This window comes from Oculina patagonica, chromosome 12 (genome assembly GCF_052425735.1).
Source record: "Oculina patagonica isolate OP01 chromosome 12, crgOcupat, whole genome shotgun sequence".
In the NCBI taxonomy this organism is placed as follows: Eukaryota; Metazoa; Cnidaria; class Anthozoa; order Scleractinia; family Oculinidae; genus Oculina; species Oculina patagonica.
In genome coordinates this window covers 20,762,755-20,784,992 of record NC_135769.1, presented here as the reverse complement: position 1 = coordinate 20,784,992, position 22,238 = coordinate 20,762,755, and the positions used below count along the sequence as shown (strand labels likewise).

General features: G+C 38.1%; 1 protein-coding gene across 2 annotated transcripts in view; it reads right to left on the bottom strand.

Moving 5' to 3' along the window:
* LOC144633956 (dynein axonemal heavy chain 3-like) overlaps window positions 1-22,238 on the bottom strand; it is a 116,336-nt gene that overhangs the window by 59,438 nt on the left and 34,660 nt on the right. For both annotated transcript variants that reach the window (XR_013567127.1, XM_078492886.1), the window contains exons 29-54: window positions 22,050-22,124; window positions 21,451-21,565; window positions 20,327-20,525; window positions 19,357-19,465; window positions 18,343-18,462; window positions 16,555-16,725; window positions 16,193-16,284; window positions 15,418-15,619; window positions 14,811-14,963; window positions 13,850-13,927; window positions 13,511-13,564; window positions 12,758-12,976; window positions 11,989-12,120; window positions 9,328-9,442; window positions 8,957-9,102; window positions 7,786-7,947; window positions 7,203-7,328; window positions 6,770-6,927; window positions 6,062-6,142; window positions 5,634-5,754; window positions 5,137-5,199; window positions 4,434-4,619; window positions 2,747-3,090; window positions 2,167-2,262; window positions 900-1,027; window positions 114-238 (exon numbers count right to left, since the gene is read on the bottom strand). Coding sequence is in view for 1 of the 2 variants with exons in the window: in XM_078492886.1 (XP_078349012.1) it covers window positions 114-238; window positions 900-1,027; window positions 2,167-2,262; window positions 2,747-3,090; window positions 4,434-4,619; window positions 5,137-5,199; window positions 5,634-5,754; window positions 6,062-6,142; window positions 6,770-6,927; window positions 7,203-7,328; window positions 7,786-7,947; window positions 8,957-9,102; window positions 9,328-9,442; window positions 11,989-12,120; window positions 12,758-12,976; window positions 13,511-13,564; window positions 13,850-13,927; window positions 14,811-14,963; window positions 15,418-15,619; window positions 16,193-16,284; window positions 16,555-16,725; window positions 18,343-18,462; window positions 19,357-19,465; window positions 20,327-20,525; window positions 21,451-21,565; window positions 22,050-22,124 (3,570 nt within the window). In the remaining variant the exon portion in view is untranslated. The remainder of the gene's footprint in view (window positions 1-113; window positions 239-899; window positions 1,028-2,166; window positions 2,263-2,746; window positions 3,091-4,433; window positions 4,620-5,136; window positions 5,200-5,633; window positions 5,755-6,061; window positions 6,143-6,769; window positions 6,928-7,202; window positions 7,329-7,785; window positions 7,948-8,956; window positions 9,103-9,327; window positions 9,443-11,988; window positions 12,121-12,757; window positions 12,977-13,510; window positions 13,565-13,849; window positions 13,928-14,810; window positions 14,964-15,417; window positions 15,620-16,192; window positions 16,285-16,554; window positions 16,726-18,342; window positions 18,463-19,356; window positions 19,466-20,326; window positions 20,526-21,450; window positions 21,566-22,049; window positions 22,125-22,238) is intronic.

The following is a 22,238-nucleotide window of genomic DNA, read 5'->3' as shown; positions in this document are numbered from 1 at the left end:
ACCATTTCACACATAGCTAGGTCTAGGTATTGATCATTCAAGAGTAAATACACAATTTTATTCATACACATTCCGTGTTAACTGACTCAACCCTAACCCAACATTACTGATACCTTCTTGACGTCTTCTCTCCATTCACTCTTGGTGTAGTTTCGTGTGATTTCAATCTGGAACAGATCATAGTCCGCCATAAAGGTGGCCAGACGTGTGGCACTCTGACGACCGCTTCCACCAATACCTGGACACAAAATACACAATACAAGATTAGTTTACCTCTGAATTAACAAATAAAGTTACTTTGGTGGTTTCATTAAATGTGCCGTGGGACGTTAATATCTTTCTGGGGAAAACCAAACGTTCTTTTTTAAAGGGGCAAGAGATCCCCCCCCCCCCGGGTCTTTTTTACTCTTTCGGCGTTTTTGTCTTGAAAAGTGCCATAAAGTATCCCCTCTCCCTTTCTTCCCTCCAGTGTTGGAAATTGGACAGAAAACTATTTTTTCACCTTAGATTCTAAGTAACTTATAGCTTAATTGGTCATTTCCAAGTGTAAAAGAGGCCTTGAATTGAAGAATACTTCAGAACTTAGATGATTCGCCCTGCAAATATAGCGCTCACAGCATAATGTATATTCTACAAGCAGTATAAGGGGCATTTATTTTTTATTTCTATTTCAAATCTTTAATTTTAATTTCTGTATTAGGGTCACATGCCGACCCAATATTTTGCTCAAGTCCCGATTTCTACATTTTGTCAATTTATTGACCTAGGATGAATGCAATAAGTGCATAACGTGCGTTCGTTTTGCTTCTCGTGCCAAAGTCAGCATATTTTTAAACAGTTTATCTTGTCTCACGAAAAGTAAACATTCCCCAAAAAGCCCAAGTTACAGCTTTGCTTACCAACAAGTAAGGCGTGCCCATTGTCCTGCTTCAACACTCGAGCCACTCGTGAGATATGTTCAATGGCAAACTTGAACATAACAAGAGACATTGGTGTCTTGCTCATCTGATTGAATTCATCAAGATACCTACAAATAAACAATCAGTGCACGTCAAAGAAGGAACAAGGAGATTGGGGCGAGTAGAAACGTAGGCTAACAGCATTCTCGTCCCCATAGCCCTTTCGTTTCTCTTAGCCGGCTGAGCCTTGGCACGAGAAAACGAAGGGCTCTGGGGACAGAGAATTTCCAGTCCTAGATTCTAGGACTTCCGGTCTTCATGTATGCAGTCATGACGTTTTAAAAGAATGTATGAGAGAGTCGTTATGTTTTTGACTTCCGTTTAGGAATTCTTTGTTCCAAACACCAATCAAAAAATTCGAATTAATTCAAAAATCCTATGTCCCCAGAGCCCTCCGTTTTCTCGTGCCAAGCCGGCTAAGAGAAACGAAAGGGCTATGGGGACGAGAATGGGCTAACAGGTCCAAGCAGGGAACGCTTTTTAAAAACCTTCCACTAAAGGTTACTCTTATAAAAGTGAATGAGTAAAAATTTAAGAAGCGAGTAGCCACTTAGACGATCCTTACTGACAAAACTCGGCTTGTCATACAATCCTGGGCTAAATTTCAATTCAGTCCAGCCTCCAACCGGTAAGTACATTGCAAGTGAACTTTAATGCCTCAAGAAAAAGTTTTGGCATAATCCCCCAATAGACCTTTCCTGCATTCCAACAAACAATGGCGCCAAGTCGAGGTTAGGGTGGACAAAAATACCAGAAATGTATGAAAAAAATAATTTCCGCCCCAACCTCCTTATGGCGCTATTGTTCGTACGCACTAAAGTGGAATGCGGGAAAAGTCTATTGTGTGAATATTATCTGAATTCCAAGATATACAAGCTCAGTATTTTCTTCATTGCAACGACTAAAATTATAGTCTTCCGAATGCGCCTTTCATAAGATCTAAAATACACCGTAGATCACGTTAAGACGTTGTTGTATTACACTGAGCACCCAATGGCCGAACAAACTAAGTTGGAATTCTATGTGTTTGCCTTCTGCGATGCGATTAGCTTTCGTTATCTAAGTGTCTCTGTCTGGTAAGCATGAGTCGCATTGTAATTCACACCCTACTACAATACAGAAACAATGGAAGAAAGCGAAAAATAAAAAAAGACATGAATGTTTCTGTGTGTTGATCGGCTAAGAAGCTATTATCTAATTTACTAACCCTTCCATTTGTTGTGTCAGGTGGGCTAGATCAGTGACTTCATCGTAGATTCTTTCAGGACTATCAGGGACCATGTAGTCACCGAAAAATAAACTCCTAAAAAAAATTAATACCACGAAACAGTAAATACGAGAATGAAAAGGCAGCAGCAACAGCGACTATGCTAAATAATAAGGACCAAAGCTCCAAAATGAAACGCCAAGTTCTCAGACAATGATTCTCTAGATCTGTGCTTTTATATCAACGAGTATAAAGTGTAGATAAGCGACTCGAGATACAAAATCTGGCCTTGAATGAATCCATTTGTAAAGTCGTAAGAAATGAAAGCAGAAGCAGTTATGGTTTATAAACGAATACGATTTTTTTCACGAGAAAATGTTTTTCCCAATCCTTATAAAAACTCCTTCTTTTCAGCATTTATAAACTGAAGATAACATTCACGGAAGTCGATTTTACTTAACGACATAATGATTCCTGGCAAGCGAGTTTCCAAGGATTAAACGAAGAACGAATTAATGTCTATGCTAGGGGGATGTAAAGGGTAAGACATTTTTTTATACAGTTTTCAACAATGTATAACCTGATATGATCGTCCTTGAGTTTTTCTCCTGTCGGTACAATGTGATCCAGCAAACTATCCATGTCTTTTTTGAACTGCTGTTTTGTCGTCTCTTTCATCATGTCAAAGAACATCACTCGATCGCCGCTATCAATCAACCTGTCATAAAACACGCGGTACACCTCGTGGATCCACAGTCGGATCAGCTTGTCACCCTCCTGAAGGTGCGTGGAGGGAACGAGTAGCACGCCAAACACGACACGCGCGAAGTCACGCAAGTTAAACACGTAGTGCGACTTGCTGGGAGTCGGGAGGAATTTCTCCACAACAGACTTGTACACGTGCATTGTGGCCTGTACAAGAATCTGTAAAAGGAACAAAGAGATAAAGGTTGCAGTTAAGGTCTGCATGTGCGAAATGTAGTAGAGAAGAGGACAATCCAATAATTATTATGTTTCCCTAGCACCTTCATTTTTTCTCTAAGAACTTGTTGTGCTTTAAGTTAACAACTGACATCCCTTTTGAAGAGATTTAAACTTATCAGTCAACCGAGCAACGAAAATGACTTGTGCAATCGACCCTTCAAGTTTACTTTTTTCCTTAGTGGCCATTTGGCCACCAACTAAACAAGTTTTGGTCGCCAGTGAAAAATTTTAGTCAACAAATAAGCTGATGCTTTTAATCAATCCTCTCAATTTTAGTCGCCAGTCTGGCGACCTTGGTTTAAATTTGGTCGCCAGCTCCAAAATTTTAGTCGCCATGGCGACTAAAATGGTCTCAGGATTGCTTATTATCATGTAGCTACTTTTACATTTTCGCCTTCTAGACTAACTTGACTTTACTTGGCTAAGAAGTTGAAAGATGTCAAGAACTAATCAAAAACTTTTTCCTTTCTGGCGTTCTTCTTTAGTAAGGAAAAATATAACAGGAAATACGATGACTTTGAGCCACCAAGAAGGGATATAATACAGAGCTTCCATGCAGGGGGTTGGAAAACTTTGCTTGGGATCAAGTTATTACAACAGCGCCTGTGTCATCTGTGATAATTTCTGAACACATTCACTTTGTGACATAGCGGCTCGCTGACAAACAAGAATTCCACATTATGGTTATATATAATAGATTTGCTGAAGATGAAGTATTCAACATGACACGAGCATGGAACAAAGAAAAATTCTGAGTCCCCGACGGGAATCGAACCCATGGTCTCCCAGATACCGGTTGGGCGCTCTAACCAACTGAGCTACGAGAGACTCGTTGTGAGCTGGGCTATTTTACTAGGTTGATAAGTGACACGCGTCCCGCATACTGCTAGGATCAGCAATGTCGAATTCATCAAGTTTGTAGTAAATAATAAAGATGGTAAATTTGAAGCTCGGTAATAAATAATGAAGATGAAGTATTCAACATGACACGAGCATGGGACAAAGAAAAATTCTGAGTCCCCGACGGGAATCGAATTATTAATAGATTTGCTGTCTCAATAGCTGTTTTTACAGTTCTCAGCGGTTGGACAAACAAACGAGGCGACAGGGTCATTCTGCATTGGGTTTTGTTTTGCCTCCTTCGCATACTTCCCTAACAAAAGAATATATTACCTCAGGCTCAATTGCAATAACATCTGGTACGAGATATAACAGCTATTCAGGACCTCATAAAATGGCAGCAATCAAGTGTCTAATAGTCGATGATGACGTATATATCTTACCTTTCCCAGCCTCCCAAAGGAAGCATCAAACCCTTTAGCAAAGTGCCAGTCAACAATGGCGGTGAAAATCTTGGTCATGGTGTTGTCATCAAACGAGTCAATGGATATGATGTTCATGTGCCGAGTAAACCGATCTGAGATGTCATTACGGCCTCCACCGGGAGGACCCATGGCAGAGACGATGAGCTGAAGAAACAAACAAACAAACATGATCATTCTATTACATTCACTCACAACGTTTGGTTGACATTGTTTGGTACAAAGTTTTAAGAGCACAACAGCTTAGCAGTGACTTTGGTTAAGTTGAATTTTGGAGCATGACGAAACGCTACTTGACAAGTTTTAACACATGCTGCGTTGAAGTTCTTTTTTTCTTATTTTTCTTACATTCCAGAATCCTAATCTTGTCTTTGTCTTGGTGCTCAAGGCTCCCAGTCTCGCAGCGACAGCTTCCTGTTGGCTTTTACTGTCGCTGGTCATTCTAGCCCCTGAAGGCTCTGAGTTCCCTTGGTGACCAAAAGGTTCGTTGGGTCCATCTTTGATAGCGAATCTGTTCCTCTCACACGATTTTGGAGAACTTCTTAATCGTTTGTCAAAAAAGTCTTGCGCAATCAACTATCATTCTCAAATGAACATTGAAAAGCAATGTTCTAAACATATCAAATCTAAAACGACTAAAACAAACACAAACATGCATCCTCACCATATCCATAAGTTCCAACTTGGAAGTGTCCTTACGGTCATACCAGTGAGAATGATCCAGCCACTGAACAGAAAATTAACAAAAAAACACCACAGAGTCAATTCACACACAATAGCACGTGTTACCATGAATGCGTGCATGGTCAATTAGTAACAGAAATAATAAAATAACTCATACAAGCCAAACACTTATTCCTTGGCCCCAGTTGCGAGCTCAAGCGGCGTTTTTGGTTGGTATTTCACTCCTAGAGAATTGTCTGAGCCGGCAGTTATCGTCTGAAGTGTTACTAAACAGCGGGGAAGGGCGTATCTTGATTACGTCAAGTTGACGTGACAACTTTCAGCGTTAATTTTCGCGCTATTTTCTGATTGGACAACAAAAAATCGGACATTCTGTTTAGGATGATTCGTAGATTTGCCGAAAACCTGACGATACTAACTGTAATTGCAACCAAGTGAGCTCTAACACGCAAATCCATGTTCTGTTTTTCAACTCACCTGTCTCAACAACTCAATAGGAGGCTGGGCACCATACTTCTCCTTGGATGGCATGTTGAGGTCATCGACAAACACAACACATTTCTTACCGGGAGGGGGACCGTACACTCCTTTGCGACGCCTATTGAAAAAATACAAGTATGAATAATAGAGTAATAGGTCCTGATTTTGTCATGGTATACAGCACTTGGCTCATTGTTGGGGGAATTGGGAAGATCGGAGGTTATTCGAGAGGATTTATTCTTCAGAATTCGTCCAAGTAAGGTAATAAAAAATTTGTGAAATGGTAAAGCAGAGTTTGCATTTTGACTTTAGAGGCAAATTACTTTATTTCAACTCGGGTTGTCGGGGTTGATTAGGCCGCAAAAAAAGGAATCAATGCTGTTATACTGAGAAAAAAAATACAAATCAAACGTTGAGAACCTTACCTGTCCAGCTTGGACATGATAATGTCCTGGGTTTGGCCAGCGCTGGTACGAGCTGAAAAGTTGATGTTGATTGGAAGAAATCTGGAAGAAAGGAAAGAGAAAAGTGATTACAGTTGTAATTGCAAGCCATGACCAATTACTAACATTCCTTCAGCTTTTGAAGGCAGATCTAAGAAGGCATGACAACAAGAACCTGATAACCTCGGAAAAGAAGAAAACAAAAATAGTCACTAACAACTATCTGCGGTGTTTGTAGTGATTTGTTATAACTCGTTAATTGATTGTCAATTGGCGTTGTTAGTTCCTTTTTTTATAATAAATAAACTTAACGTTTATTCCAACTCGAAATATCTTAACTTGTTTAAGTCAAAAGTCTGCATCGCTTCAAAATGTCGCCACATGCAAGCTTCATCTGTATATAGCCCCAGGTCTTTATATTTTGCCATAAGAACGGTATTAAAAAAACATAGTTAGTGCTTAATAGTGCTTTCTAATAAGTATTAGTGCGTGGTACACAAAAGACAAGGAGTAAAAAACAAAAGAATTACTAATTATAGCGGAATAATAAGAACTACTACGAAGTAGTAGCGTGTACTATCCCACTATCTATTTCACGGGTTAAGTAAAACCACCCTATACATTAAATACCTCTTTTTAAGAGGTACTATCTACCATCGAATTTTTTGTCTATGAGTCAAACAATCTTACTTCTCTTTTGGCATTCTGATGATGTAGTTGTTGGTGATGGCTGACTTTCCCGTACCAGTCGGACCGATAAACAGCAATGGTTTCTGGTGAGTGAGGAAAGCTTCCAAGAAAAACATTTGACGAGCAGTCTCGTCAGTTGGAATCATCAGCTCGCTGGCCTGTCAACCCAATATAACAAATTAGTTTAAAGGGACTGTGTCATGGCTGAGTAAGTTAAGTTTATTTTATTGAGCTTCCCAAATATTCGCTATGAAACTTAATGTTTGCAAAGAAATTACTTCTATGGATCTAAATGACAAACCCGTAGCTTCATTGCAACCAAATGTGTCCCCCCCCTCTCCCTCCCCTTCTTTTTTTTCTTTTCTTTTTTTTTTCCCCCCTCCACCCCCCCATCCTCTTAAGTGCCCAAGTTTCAGTTTGAAGATCATTGTACCTTCGCATCCTTGGGAATGACATTCTTGGATTTATCCACTCTTTCAATCCAGTTGTTCCACGAGCCACTGGCTTGCTTGACAAAATAGAAGTCGTACACAGTACCGCGGTCAGGAAACACGTTTTGCTGCAAGAGATAAAGAAATAGCATATATTTAATTTTCACGTCAATACAAAACTGATGCAACTTGCTTACCAAAAAAAAAAATGAAAAAGACACAAATTCGGCATATTTCTAACAGGTAATTAAATGGGTGTGATATTGGTTGTTGTAAAATATCTTAAAATCATTTTGACAATTATTCTTTCTTAGATCTCAGTCACAGGAGGTAGAAACTAAATATAAGAAACGCAAATGTGCGGCTTCGAAAGTGTCGCCAGAAACTATTTCTTGATTTCTACATTATGTTCCAGATGTGTTCCAAGAATTGGGGTATTAGACCCAATACAAAATGCCTTTGACAAAATATACATGGAAACACGAAAGAGTTGTTTTAATTTCCTGGTTTTTATAGATGAGACTTTTTCACGAATTCGTGATTTCTAGAACTTGCGAGGAAATCAAATGGTTATATTAATTTCACCTTGGTCATCTTGATGTTGTTTGGTTTGGGGTGATCCTTATCTGTTCCACTAATCAGCAGTCTAAAAAATGCGTCAAATTTCTTCCGACTGTCCCCGTTAATTGTGCCACCAATGGACCAAACCATGGCAAAGATGAACAGACACTGAAGCCAGCTGGTGATCTAAAAAACAACAAAAAGAGAGTTTGGATTGATCTAACCAAATTTTCCAGTTGTACATTATCCCAGACAAAAAGTACCACAAATTATAAGAAACTTTATTCAAAAGATTCACACAGAAACGTTATGGAGAAGAGAGTAAAATCCATCAGTTGCAAAAGAATGGAAAATCCAATCTACCTACAAAAATCAAATACATTTTGGTCTAAGGAGAACTTCTGAGTCTGTGAATCTATATTCATGCAATTGTATTTTACAAGAAAAAGCCTTTACGCTATTTGAGTTTTTTGGTGGCTGGCATTTCTAAAACCTGAGCGGAAGTCCTCACCAGATTCAAGTGAACAGTTGTTTGTCAGTTAATGGTATTGAGTGTCTGGTCCCTAACCGATTTGACATTGTGCACGTGATGTTGTAAGACTCGTGTTTATAAGTTTGTTAGAGCGGTTTTCACTTGAGTGTCGAAAGTAAATTGCGTTTGCTTTGGTTTTGCATTACTACGCTCAGTGATTGGCTTAAAAATCTCGCGCCACTTTCTCAGCCAATCAGAACAAAAACCAAAACCAATCGTGTCTCGCTCGCGCACGTTTTCCCGTGCTTCGTGCCAGGTACATGTATTTGCTTCGAGTTTTGATTGGTTCACTGGATTGTCTATGTCCTTTGTGATTGGCCAGAGTTATTAGTTTGGTTTTGGTTTTACGACACTCAATTGAAAACTGCTCTAACAGTGATATAGTTCATTTGTTCTCAGTTTCGATTCGGTTCTATTTAATATCTGTACATTTCCAGAGAAAGAAGTCATAGTATAAAAGAAAACTGCCAAGCTGGCAAAGTTGTTTTGATTTACAACTATAAGTTCGCAGAAATAATAGACTTAAAAAATGTACGAGTTATATTTTGACCTTGGAAATGATGTAGAAGAAATTTCAAGTTGTCACGTCACGTCACGTCACGTCACGTCACGTCACGTCACGCCACATCATGTAACACGACATTGAGTTTGATGTACACACACCTGTGAGCTTGACATTCTGTCAGCGCCTTCAGCGTGCTCCTGCGCCACGATCTCATCCAGCAGACACGTGTACAGATTCATAAAGGAATTCACTAGATGCATGTTGGAGGTATTAATGAAGAACTTGCACTCGTGGCGGAGAAAAGCTGAAAATGAAATGTCGATTTTTGAAGAACTAACACAGTAAACTGAGCTAAATTATATATTTCCTAAATACTATGTCAAATCCCCCCTACCCCCCCCCCCCCCCGCAAAAAAATAATCCCCCTACCCTGACTAATTTGGCTTAGACAGTTCCTAGTCAAACTGCGACATACAATTAGAAGATATGCAAATGCATAATTAAAATACCTTACACTACGGCTACTTACACAAACATGGCTGTACAAGCCACATGAACAGCGCTTTGATGGTTTCTACATGCTCGGCGTTAAGACTCTTGGGAAGTGTGTTCATGTAAGACTCCATCAAAGGCTCCCAGCCAAGCTGAAAATGAGGAAAATATAACCTTTTTTAAGAAAGCAAACCAGAATAAAAAAATCTCGATGATTTGGTAAGTGCAGAATGCAATATGGAACAATTGAAAGTATGATGTTTTATACATGTTCGTGTTTATTTGCTTTATTTTACTTTCGGAAAAACTGTTCACAGGCTACTTGTATTCTTTCCCAGGTGTTCCATACGCTAATCTTTGCAAACGTATCACGACACTTTTGTTCGTTTGTAACAAAATACTTTTGTCTTCCTTGAAAATGCGATAACATGAAACTTTTGTTTTTTGTTTGTTTTACGGCGGCATCGATGACATTTGTTTAATTTAATTAAGTTACGGTTTAGACTGCACGAAAGACGATTCTCAAAAACTAAAGAAACAAATCTAATCAAAAAACATATTTTTCGACAGGTTTTTTCGACGTTTTTGCTTGTTTACAAGCTAAAAACGTAGAATAGGGGTTATGTGGTCAAAATTTGGAACCACATATTTGTTAACTCTCAAGGGACTTTTTTAATTTCTCAAGGGACTGTTTTAATTTCTCAAGGGATTACTTTCCGCTGTGGGTGATCTCGTGGAAAAAACGTGACTTGTCACATTTACAAACGTTATATAACAATTTTAAAAGTGACATGTCAGCTTTCTTATCTCAACGCACGTGTGCCTGAAAGGCGATCTATAAAAAGCGTCGCACAAACAATGGATTGCGTAACTAAAACACGAATAAATAATCACTAGCACTTACATCGCTTAAACATTACAAACGTCAAAAATAAACCATACCAAAAAACTCGCTCTTTTCAAAGATATTATTGAAGTCAAAACAAATGGCTTCTTTTAGCTTAGGAGCGGTTAAATATTAGGCCAAATTTGGTCGCTACATGCAAGCGCAACTCTATTTCGTCATCAGCCTAGGTCGTTAGGGACGAGATTTCGCGTTGATAGCAATGTTGCATGAATCGGCTTTACAACATGCGATCGTATCTACGCAGTTCGAGTGGAATTTCAGTCAAAGACAGCAAAATTCTTTCGTATTTCATCTTCAAATATAATTCAAAAGCATTCACTGTATATATGGCTTTTGTTTAATCCTGGGTCTTGATATCCGACCCTCGCAGAGCCTAGACAAAACGCAGCTTGAGTGTAACGATTTGTTTACGCTGCAATTATATGCGCAATGTTTTCCCCGACAGTAGTCGGAAATATCCGTATTTTTTTTTTCGTGCTTTTTCGTGGAGCAATCGTAACGATACGGCCTTGAACACATTGAACAGCGGTCTACCTATAACAATATAATTCAAATATGGCGTCGCAAAAACAAAGCGTCGAACACATATTTTGCTGTTTCATTTGCTAATTTCGCTGCCGTAATCGACTGCCTCGAAAGGTCCTTGCAATTTTAAAGTATAGAATTGTCAGATCTCGCTGAAATTTGCACTGTTTATTTGTGTAATGTTAAGGAATATGTGTATAAATACCCGGCGCGGACGAGCCATTTTTGACAAAATTATATGGCTGCATTTCCTCCGCGAAGATAGGAAATTGTTAAACTAAACTACAAAGAAACTGTAATGAGAAGTTCGAAGAACAATGCACAGGATAAACCTTCGACTCATACTTCATGCAAAAACGTCGATATCTCGAAGAGACTTTGATTTAAAACGCAGTACAGCTAGGATATTTGTTTCCTGGTTATCAGGTGTTCACGCCGAAAATCCCGGTGCAAGTTTTTGCATACCTAATTACGAAAGCGATGTGAAAGTCTCAAAATCTAATTTAATTAATTTGCGGTTTTTACTTGGCGCCAAGAAGTCTGCAGGAAGCCTACCGCAAACACGCAATACAAGCGATGTTCATGATAGTTCCAGAAAACAACGTAGACTAATATGCGCATGCGTTTGGTGTAAATTACGTTGAGTAGTACCACAAGGAGAGCAAAGGGTTTTCTGAAACAAATATATACGTTTGAGATCTTCATATGAAAGTAACGTAGATGTGCTCCATGTTTTACCTAGGGGTACGGTCAGGTGCTCCCCACCCCCACCCCCTTCACAAAAAATAATTAATTAATTGATATTAATTAATTAATTGACTATTAAAGTTTACACCATAGCGCTTTAGGGGTTTAGGGCATTAGGGGTTTAGGGGTTTAGCGGACGACAGCCCCAACAAACCATCACAATAGTGCATTCTGCACTAAAAAGGGCTTTACAAAACCGCATTGATATAACCATTTCACTCAGCTCTAAAAAATTATAACAACCTTTCAAAAGCATGAACAAAGTTGCCCTGTAAGTTATCTGGCATACGGAGTGTATTTACCTTTGGGTATATTTGAAAGAACGTTGTGACTTATGACGAAAAAACGTTTTAAAGTTACAACACGATTTTTTCACATTGAGGTCAATATTGTTTAAAAACAGTCACGAAATGGACGGCCCTATACATTCTTGTTCGTTCTACATGCAGTTTTGTGTTAAGTGTGTTTACTTGTATCCGAGTTCGTTAGGTTAGGATTACACTGTATCACGAATCTTACCTGGTGCGGCTCAAGATAGATCATTCCACACCGACTGACTGTAGCAGGGGATGCTTGCTCCAGATCTGCTGGCTCAAATATCAAGCTCTGTTTGTTGCTCATCTGGATGATTTCACCACTCATCAGACACAACTGAAACGAAAAGAAACCACTGACCATGCAAATAAGCTATAGAGCAGTACCTCTATATAGCACTGTTATTTTTGCTTAACAAGGTGTTTTTCTTTAATGGCTAGGCCTGAAAATGAGCCTGTATATGAAACCCTAGTGTGTGCAGTGACTGTTCAAGTGAAAGCTATTGAGCATTACTGTTTATTAGGCTGTGTAAGGTGGCTCTCACTTTGAAATTTGCGGATGAAAGCCTAGTGTGTATCAATGATTCTGTGTAACTATTAAAATGAAAGCTACTGAACAATATTTTCACGTAGTACAGTTTATTATGCTGTTCAAAGTGGTTCTAACCGTAAAGTTTGTGGAAAAAACTCTAGTGTGTGACAACTCGCATGAAAGCTATTGAGCAGTAGTTTAGTGTGGTGCTGTTAATTATGTTGTACAAGGTGGTTCTAACTTTGAAGTCAGTGGATGAAACACTAGTGTGTGACCATTCACCCGAAGGCTATTAAGTAGTACTTTAATTTGGGGTTGTTAATTATGCTGTAAATGGTGGTTCTAACTTTGACTTTTGTGGAAGAGAGACTAGTGTGTGACCATTCAATCTGTGAAGGCACTGGGGTTAAAATCCCCTAGAAAACGTTTGCTTCAGACTGACCTTCTTGTTGTCATCCAACACAGTGTTCATGTTCTCAATCCACACGGCATCCACAGGTCCATCAAAGATCAGCCACTTCCTGTCCTCTGTAGTGGACGACGCATGCTCTCTGAAGGAGTTGGCTAGAACACCGTCTGACCACTCGTGGGAGACTGGGTCAAAGCAGCCATACAGTTCACCCATGCTTATTGACTTGGGGTTAATGATCTTGTAAATAACCTTGAGGAAATGATAAAGAAGAAAATTGCTTTATTTGGTCACAGTAACATCACAAAAAGAATCGACTACTGTAATAAAGAATAAAATAAAACAAAGATTACAATTGATATAACCTCACAATAAGTAAGATAAGAAGATAAGAAGATAAGAACTTTAATAGTAATCCCCCCCATAGGGCTTTTCAGAAACTATTTACAATAAAAAATAAATCTACTTAACACTAATATTTACAAATAAAATTGAAAACTAAATAAAATAATGATTAAAAGTTTAAAAGAAGATGATCCCTAAGCTTTGATTTAAAAGAGTACAGAGAGTTAGTCTACTGCTGATGAATTTAAGAAAATGTTCAAGTCTTTTGCATATGGTTCCACACAATGTTTAAGTACGTTCAGCGTGATTCTACTGGTATTGCATTGACCAAAAATATTTAAATACCACCTGAGTCCAAGTATGATAACACAAATAATTGTATGAAATAAGTCCTAAATGTTCCTGTATTTTAGTGAACGCTTCTTTCTTTAGTTTATTTACCTTTTGATATGGATATCCCGCTTTGTGAAGATCTGACATTGCATCTGCAAGCACCTAAAGAGAACAATATCTCATAAGCTATGAACCCATATCAACAAATCCATAACACATAGTTTTTCCAATCGTCAATACAATACAATACAATTCAATACAATGTTTAATGTGGTCATTACACTTAGCTATGGTTTCGATGCGTCCTGCAGATATGGTTAGCAAAATCTGCGGGAACGCACCAGCTAGTTTACAGGTAAGCCACAATGAAAATAAAAAATAAAAAAAATAAAAAATAAATAAAAATAATGAACAAAACAACAAAACGTAAACTAAGTTTTAGTTTACCTTAAACGCCATTGTCTTTCCTCCTAATGGATCTCCAACTATCATGAAACCATGTCTCACAATCATCATCTCATAAACCTACAGAGAGAACGAACACTGGTGAAGTACAAGCTCTGTTATTCAAAGCATTGGCCTGATCAGATAACTTTTTTTTTTTTTGCAAAGAGGGACAGACAAGTCGAAAACTATCCAATTTTTCCTAAAAGGACACGTGGTCTTTTAATATTTTGGGGGGAATATAATTCGTATAGGCTATTTATTACTTCTACGAAAACAAAAACAGAAAACAAAACAAAAAACATACAAACTGCATATACTCATGTGATTGTATGCTCACAAAAATACGCTTTTGTGTGTAAAATATTACTACAGTTCGGGGAATAAGTACGTTTCAGTGAAAAATAGCTGATAACGCTATTTTAAATCCAAGAGAAGATTCTCGTATAAAGACTTGCGAAAATATCACTTGCTTTTTTGTCCAATGAATAGTTTGTCTGTTTTATTGTTGATGTTGTTTTCTTCTAACTTCCAGATCACTTAGTAAGGTAAGGTAAGGTAAAGTCTTTATTTAATGAGGGTAGCACTAAAATAGCATAAAAACACTAACAAACCAGTGGCCCTCAATAATTATTTACAATAAAATATAAAAATACTCAGAACAATACGAATATTAAAACTATGATAAACTATGAAATATTACGAATAAAAATACAAGAAATACGAGATAAAATATTAAAAAGGTAAAAAGAGTAAAAGTGTAACTAAATTACAGAATAAAATGATTGAAAAACTGCTGTTCTTTAAAAATTCTCTTCGAAAGAGAGTTCCTAAAAGCTTTAACTGTTTGGGAATGTTATTGAAAACCTTTCTAAATGACAAATACGTTTTTGTTGCCACTGGTTAGGAAGCAAACCTTTAAAAATCAGTAAATAATAGAGTGTTGACTTCGTACATAACATACCTGTATGATCTTCTTGAGGAACCACTTTGTAGCCTGTAAATTGCGAATCTTGCAGTTTTCTGTGAGAGAGTCCATCAGCACTCCATAGTCAGGGTTCGGCCAGTTGGTGCCGGGAAACAAGTCAGAAATTATTCCTTCGAACAGAGGCACATCCTGAAATAAAACAATTAAAACAAGAAATTAACAATTCACGTTCACATTTCGTTGAGCTGAAAGGTTTGTCGAGTGTTTATAATGCTAATTTCAGCCTACTTTGCAGGCGTATAAATGCTCACTTGTCCCTTTTTTCACTCTAGATATCTGAAATACCTTAATTTTCTAACTTCGGACTGCGGTTGGTTTAAAAATGTTCTGTGAGGTATGTTTCTTTTAGACCAACATTTTCTGCTTTGTCAACAACCAAGCAGCCAAGAAAAACAAGTAATGCGTAAAACACCTAAACGATGATGACCGTCTTTGAGGGAACAGTTTAAATGCGTTACTATGAAGGTGCTGGTGCTAATTAACGTAATGGGACAGGAATAACTAAGATTGGTGAGGACAGACATACAACAACTGATTTAACTTTACTAGTTAATGATGAATCAAATAAAATTGCAAATTTAACCTGTGCCAAGAACTTGGCGAGGTTGACCTCAAGCACAGCCCTTAACATGAGTTCGGCTTCGTCATCATCAGGGTAACGAAGCTTCAGATTGCCAGCAGCAGTCAACACAGACTTGACTGCTCTCATGCCATAATCATAATGAGACTGGGACGAGAGCTGTTCCGAACACAACTGGTATGTTGCTACGATCTTCTGTGCCAAACTGCAAAGTAGAAGATGGTTCAATGATTCAATGACATTTTGAGTCATTTTACACGAAATGATGCACAAAATTACTTTTGTGCACTGTTGTTTTTTGGCGTACAGACGTACAAACAGACGGCCAAACAATCACGTGCATGACAACCAAGTGGGTTTACCAAATTTTCGTAGCTATGGGGCTCTGCTCATGTTCGCCGTGCGTGGGAGCTCCGTTATAATAAACCCTAACGCTCTGTTTAACGAGCACCAGTAACTTTCATGAATTCCAAAAGTCTTTACATGATAGCAGAATTTAAAGCAATAAAAATTCATTTGCAGGAAGAATACAATTCGCCGTAAAACAACTGTTGAAAGTTATTTGTCTTATTTTCATCGTAACGTTTTGTCCGTAATGACCTTTTATAAACAAACGTATTTTAAAAATATGGAAACAAACTAATTATAACTGAGATAATAGTTTATTATAAAGGCCATATTTATTATGCATATTTATTATTAAACACGCTTAAAATAATTTACGGTTTGTGTTATAAAATAGTGAAAAAGGCATTAATTATAATTTAGTGAGCATTACCTTCTAGCGTCTAAGAATCCCATGGAATAGAGAGATATCTCACTGATTAACGCATAATCAGGAACCATCATCGCCACAGTACGGAAAAGAACCTGGCAAGTGGTTTGCAAAAATCGCCAGTGAGTTCACAAAGGAGATGCAGCATTTTGCAATGCTTTTGCAATAAATGACTTATCAAAACTTACTTATCCGAAGTTTCCTGCAAAGTTCCATTTAGCTCAAAGCTTTTTGTGCACTGTTGTTTTTAAATAATAGCTATGTTCTTATACAAGCCTGAAGTTCAGCTTAACAACCTTTTTATATCTTCAATTCTACAATAAGCTAAAATACAACAGCTAAAAATACAACATTATATAAAGTACCTTGAGATTGTCAGGCAGTTCTTGTCGTCCTGCATAACCAGGATTCATAGTGATGAACATTGTGCAAGTTGGATTGAGAACAAGTTCTGTTCCTTCAAAGATGAACTTCTGCTTTCTTTCTGCAATGGCTTTCTGAATTGTGTGAATCTGCTGAGCTACCACAGACAGCACCTGCAACAAAATTATTACAATTAAGAGTTGCACATTCGGACCAATAGTTTAAAGCTTTTCGTGAGCTTATAATGACCTTAGACTAAATCTTTGAAGAAAAAAATCCTGAAAAATATGTACTTTTAAAGCTGGGTCTCATATGATCGCCCAAATCGGTCTTGTCGTATCGATCGTTTGCAAATACTGAGGCGATCGTAGGCGATCGAAGCAATTGGAGGCGATCGGGGGTTCTTATATGATCGTCTCGATCACCCGGTATGAGACAAAAGTACCTACGAAAAACAATCATTTGAGCCCTACATCCAACACAGTGGCAGCCTTCAATGAACGAGCAAAACTGGTGGCCTCCTATATTCTCAGTTATTGCTGCTTTACGGCGAAGAAGGGAAAGAGAAGCTAGAAGGATAGAACAAGGGTGATCCAAACGATCATGATCACCCCAATCGCCGCAGACGTTAGCGATCGTCTGTGTAATGTTCTCATATAATCCGGCGCCTTGATTGCAAGAAAACTTTTTGAAGTGAGAAAGGCGATAGAAACGATCAGGGCGATTATATGAGAACCAGCCTTCAAAATAAAGCTTTGAAAAAGAAAAAATCCTGAAAAATATGTACTTTAAGCATCATGACATCGTTGCAATGCCAGAGTTTTGTGACTATAAATTTATTTACCATCTGAGAATAAAAAATTTGCAATCAGTACTGAAGACAACAAATTTCAAGGACTTTCAAGCATCAAATTCATTATTAAAGGACTTTGATTTTCAAATTAAAGACTTTCAAGGTGTGTATGAGTCATGTTACAAACAACATCTTTTGGTAAGCTATGGTTGACTTCCCAGGTCTAGTTTTGGTAAACAAAAAAGATTAATTGCAATCAAAGCAAGAATAAGTTAAAGGGACTATGTAACGGATTTTACCAGATTTTATAACAGCCTAACTTTACATTTTGTGGCCCAGGAAACCAAAACATAATAGTCTATTTTTTATTAAAAATGGCTATATTAGAGCACTGGAACTGTTAACGAGCATCTTTGGCTGCAGAAGGCTCGGATGGAAACGTATTCTCATTCATAATTATGACGCGGAATTCACAAGTGCGTGGATTACATAACCCTGTTTGTTTATAGATAGTTGTGTTATGCAATGCCTAATCAGCATGTGCACAATCGCGGTATTTAAAGATCTCTTTGCTTAGTTTCGGGACATTTCGAAAGAGATACGCAAGCCGGGAAGCCCGGACGAATTTTCGACCCTCCCACCTCCCCTTCGGCGACGTAATACACAGCTATAGTGCTTTCTCACCCAGTCGCTCATTGCCTCGGCCACAATCTTTTCCCATATCTTATCCACGCCGGACAATGAGCGGCATAATTAATGAGTGAGAATGGTAAACGATTGCAACTTGAAAAAGTAAGGTTTACTTTTTCATGTTGTTTCTGCGCGTCTTCAAAAAAAATCGATATTTATGGCCGTAGCTTGATTTAAGGTTATATCTTCTTTGAGATGTCCAAAGGTAATGTTTTTATAGGTTATAAGTTGCCTATCACTAATTTCAGAACAGTTTAAACCAAAAATCTGTGAAATCCCCGTGACATAGCTCCTTCTAGAAACTGACCTCCAGTTCAATTCTGTTGAACTCGTCAAAACAGGCCCAGGCTCCCGCCTGAGCTAACCCCTTGAAAAACTTTCCCATAGCCTTGAAGTCAAGTCCGTCTGAGCAGTTGAATACCACGCACTGAAAATAAAAAAAGTGAAGACGTAAGGAGGTAAGAAACCCACTGCCTCCATGCAGTCAACATTACACACCTCCAGGGAGTGGTCGTCCGCACTATAGCGTTAAGACACCAATCAGATTTAATTTCCTGGAGTGTGAAATTTCAAAGATCAAAGGACCATTTACCGTTTTTTTCTCGTCTTTTTACGATGTAAATAGAAAAGAAATAACACTCACTACATAAATATGACACTTATCTCGCGAGTGGTATTTCTCGTCTACTTACATCATTTTCCTTTTGTATCACAAAATACGTACATATCAATTAAGGGGCAAAGGATTTGATGAGTTTTAAGGAGGCTAAGATGCAACATTGCATTAAAGCTGGGTTGGCGCGTGTTCCTTTCTGTCTAGGCCAGCACTTTCTAACCTGTGGTTGCCACTAAATTGTTCATATATCTGGAGGAAAGCATTCAAATTCAACTCAAAAAACCTGCATCGACAAGAAGAACAGCTGGCTGACAGCTGACAGCTCGAAACCTCTGGATACTTACTTTCACGTCACGCAAAAAATTCTTATAACTTCCGAACATTTTTTTTTTCTGCTCATGGAATGATGTGTTATTAGTTATCATAGCCATCATTTGTGTGGTTTTCTTTTTTAGACTTCCCTAATAATGTGCTTTTTCTTTCTTTTTATGTGTGAATCCGTTCTCTTGCCGACCTGTTAATTTATTTTCATTTAATGCTAATGTCAACTGGCTGCCTGGCTCCACTAGCCCTTATGATTATTCCAGGCAACCAGTACTCTTACGTTATTTAATTTCCTCCCTGTATTAATCTTTTCGTGTAAGTGCAATAGTACATTAAAGGTTGCTGTTGTTGTTGAAAGCATAAACCATAATATTCACAAACCTGCTTAGCAACAGCCTTGGCCAGATCTTTACAAGTTTCAGTTTTTCCTGTGCCTGCAGGTCCCTCAGGAGCGCCACCAAGGTTCAGTTTAATGGCTCCCATCAGAGTTCTGAAAACACACAAACAAATCAAACCTTACTTTAACAAGTAGACAACAGAAATGATGCTGAAAACGTCGGATTTCTAGCGTGACAACGACTATGTGCAGGTGCTTGACAGCCAAATGATTAAACTTCGCAACATTTGGGGAAAAAGTACGTTTTCAGTCAAATCGTATCTACAATGAGCTAAACAGAGGCATTTCTTGATGGCAATAAGAAAAACTAACAAGTTTTGGGGAGCTTTAAGGCTTTCCTTTAGCAGTTTTCTGGTCTCTTACCAAAAAGTCAAGGCAGAAACATGAAAGGACACGCAACTGAAGATCACTGACTTACAAATTTATATTACAAAACTAAGAAAATATTGTTCATTAGTAAGTTACCAACCAGGCTGGAATCTGTTAAAGCCTTGCAAAGAAACATTTTGTGAGATAAAATTTCAAATTAGAAAAAATAAAAAAAATCGCACATTTTAAAGGGGCTACGTCACGGTTTTTTAGGAAATTGTATTTGTTTTCGTGAATTACGAGCTCTAAACTTCAAACTGGCAAAGCAAAAGTCTTTTATTGGAAAAATTACGGCCACATAACAAACAAGGATGATTTTCGAGCATTATAAATGACACTCATACAAATTGAGATAAACTTGAAAAAAGTCGGGCCGACGTTTTTCAAGTTTACCCAAACGCAATCCTGTTTTTATCTTCTCGAAGTTGGCCCATCCATGTCCCTTTTTGGCCTTTCTGTGTTTATTTAAAGTTCTTCTACAGTTTTAAGCCGTTATTGTGATATTTCACTTACTTGTATGACCAGTTGGTCAGTGCCGAAATTGCCTTAAATTGCTTGACAAATCCCCTTTAAATTCAGACGTACCTGTAACATCTGTCAGTGAGAGGAGTGATGACAAGGCGGCCACTGTTGCCCAGATACTCATAACCATAGTTGATACTGGTGGTTATCATCCGCACTATTGTCTGCTTCTCCTCAAAGTAATATCTGAGCTGAGACAGCCACTGGAAGTCATTTGCGCTGTTCACTTCATCCTGGCACATCTTTGCAACGACATCACGAGCTGAAATGACAAAAAATGGCAATGATTATTGACGTGATAAAAAGGACTGCATCGCATGAAATTTACTAAAATGAGTACACATTCAAAACGATTTTTTATGATACGTTAGAAGAGCATTATTTCACCATACAACGGTCTGGTAAATCACTTTTTGAACATCTAAAACAACAACTAAATTACATCGTGTCGGAAGATCCTAGAGTTCCAGATAATAGAAATTAGTATACATTAGAACTACTTTGAAACATGTGATTGGCCGAGAGCATTCAGTCAATATACAGTAGCATGTGAACTTGACATGATAACCCAATATCTGCAGCAGATATTGGGTTATCATGTCGAGTTCAAAGTCCGCCTAGTTTCCAAGCCCCTCGTCCGTGTAGTGATGTCTAACTTTTGAAAATATGGCTGAGCGATTTGCCTCCGTTTTCGAAGAGGAATTGAAAGTTTTGATCGAGAATAAAGATTCTAAAAACACCAAGATAACAACAAAAACAAGTGTAAAAATTCTGAATGATTATTTGAGGGCGAAGAACCTGGAGGAACCACAAGATAAAACCGCTTTGGCCAATGTTCTGACGAAGTTTTTTACGCCGGCGCTAGAAAAAGTGATGGCAAATTGTTTGAAAACGTATAATAAAACAATTATTGAATTCGGTTTTTGCATGATATCGTGAATTATCAAAACCTCGTGTCTGTGTTATCTGCCTCAGCCCTCGGCTTCGGCAGATAACACAGACCTCGGTTTTGATAACTCACGATATCATGCTCAACCTCATCCAACAACTGCTTAATATCTCAAAATGACAAATTGTTAATTGTCTCAGAGGAGACAATTTGTGATGTTTTGACTTGTACTGTTATTGTACAACGGATTCACTGATGTACACAGGCCAATACATTTCCTAGTAAATAAGTCAATTACCGTGTACGTCAATCACAGTAAGTGCACCAAGGGAGATCCTGATACCAGCATCCAGTTTCCCTCTTACAAGGGCCACAATGGTCTCAATTTGGGAATTTGACTTGGCTAAATAATTCTGAAACAAACAAAGGCAGAAGTGGTAAGCAGATTTTCGCTTCACGATTTAATCAATAATCATCGTAAACAGGAAAATGTTCCCGCTTTGGTCGATGGGTGATCAATGCGCATTTTGTCGGAGTTGTTTTTGAAATGATTTGCTCCAACGGTTCGCTTGGTTCTCAACTGCAGGTACTTTGGAACACCGTTACAAAGTGTTTAATCTGGCAGTTTCTTGGTGCCGTGGACGGTGTGATCTCCAAATGACGTAAAGCAAGGGATTCAAAAGACAACAAACACTTTTTTTAAACCACATCACAATAGCTAACCAACATTAGTCTTTTTCCAAACAAAAAAAAAACAAAAATTCCACAAAAACCCAGACATACCCAGCAACCTCGATTTACTTGCATGAACAATACATTTTCCCTACTCTGGGGAAACCAGATTGTATGCAACATAACTACACATTCATGCACAAGTCATACAACATAGTGCTTTACCTTTAAACCATCCTTTTCCAGAATCGCTTGTGACACTTCTGAAGTCCAAAATATACCGCTACAAGCCAATATTATCTGTAAGAAAATTAAATCGTTATAAAAGGTTAGTGTCGCTGCATGTGTACCTTGAAATGGTTTGTCTCAAATAAGCAGTATTATCAACCAATTACACTTAAAAACTACCTTATT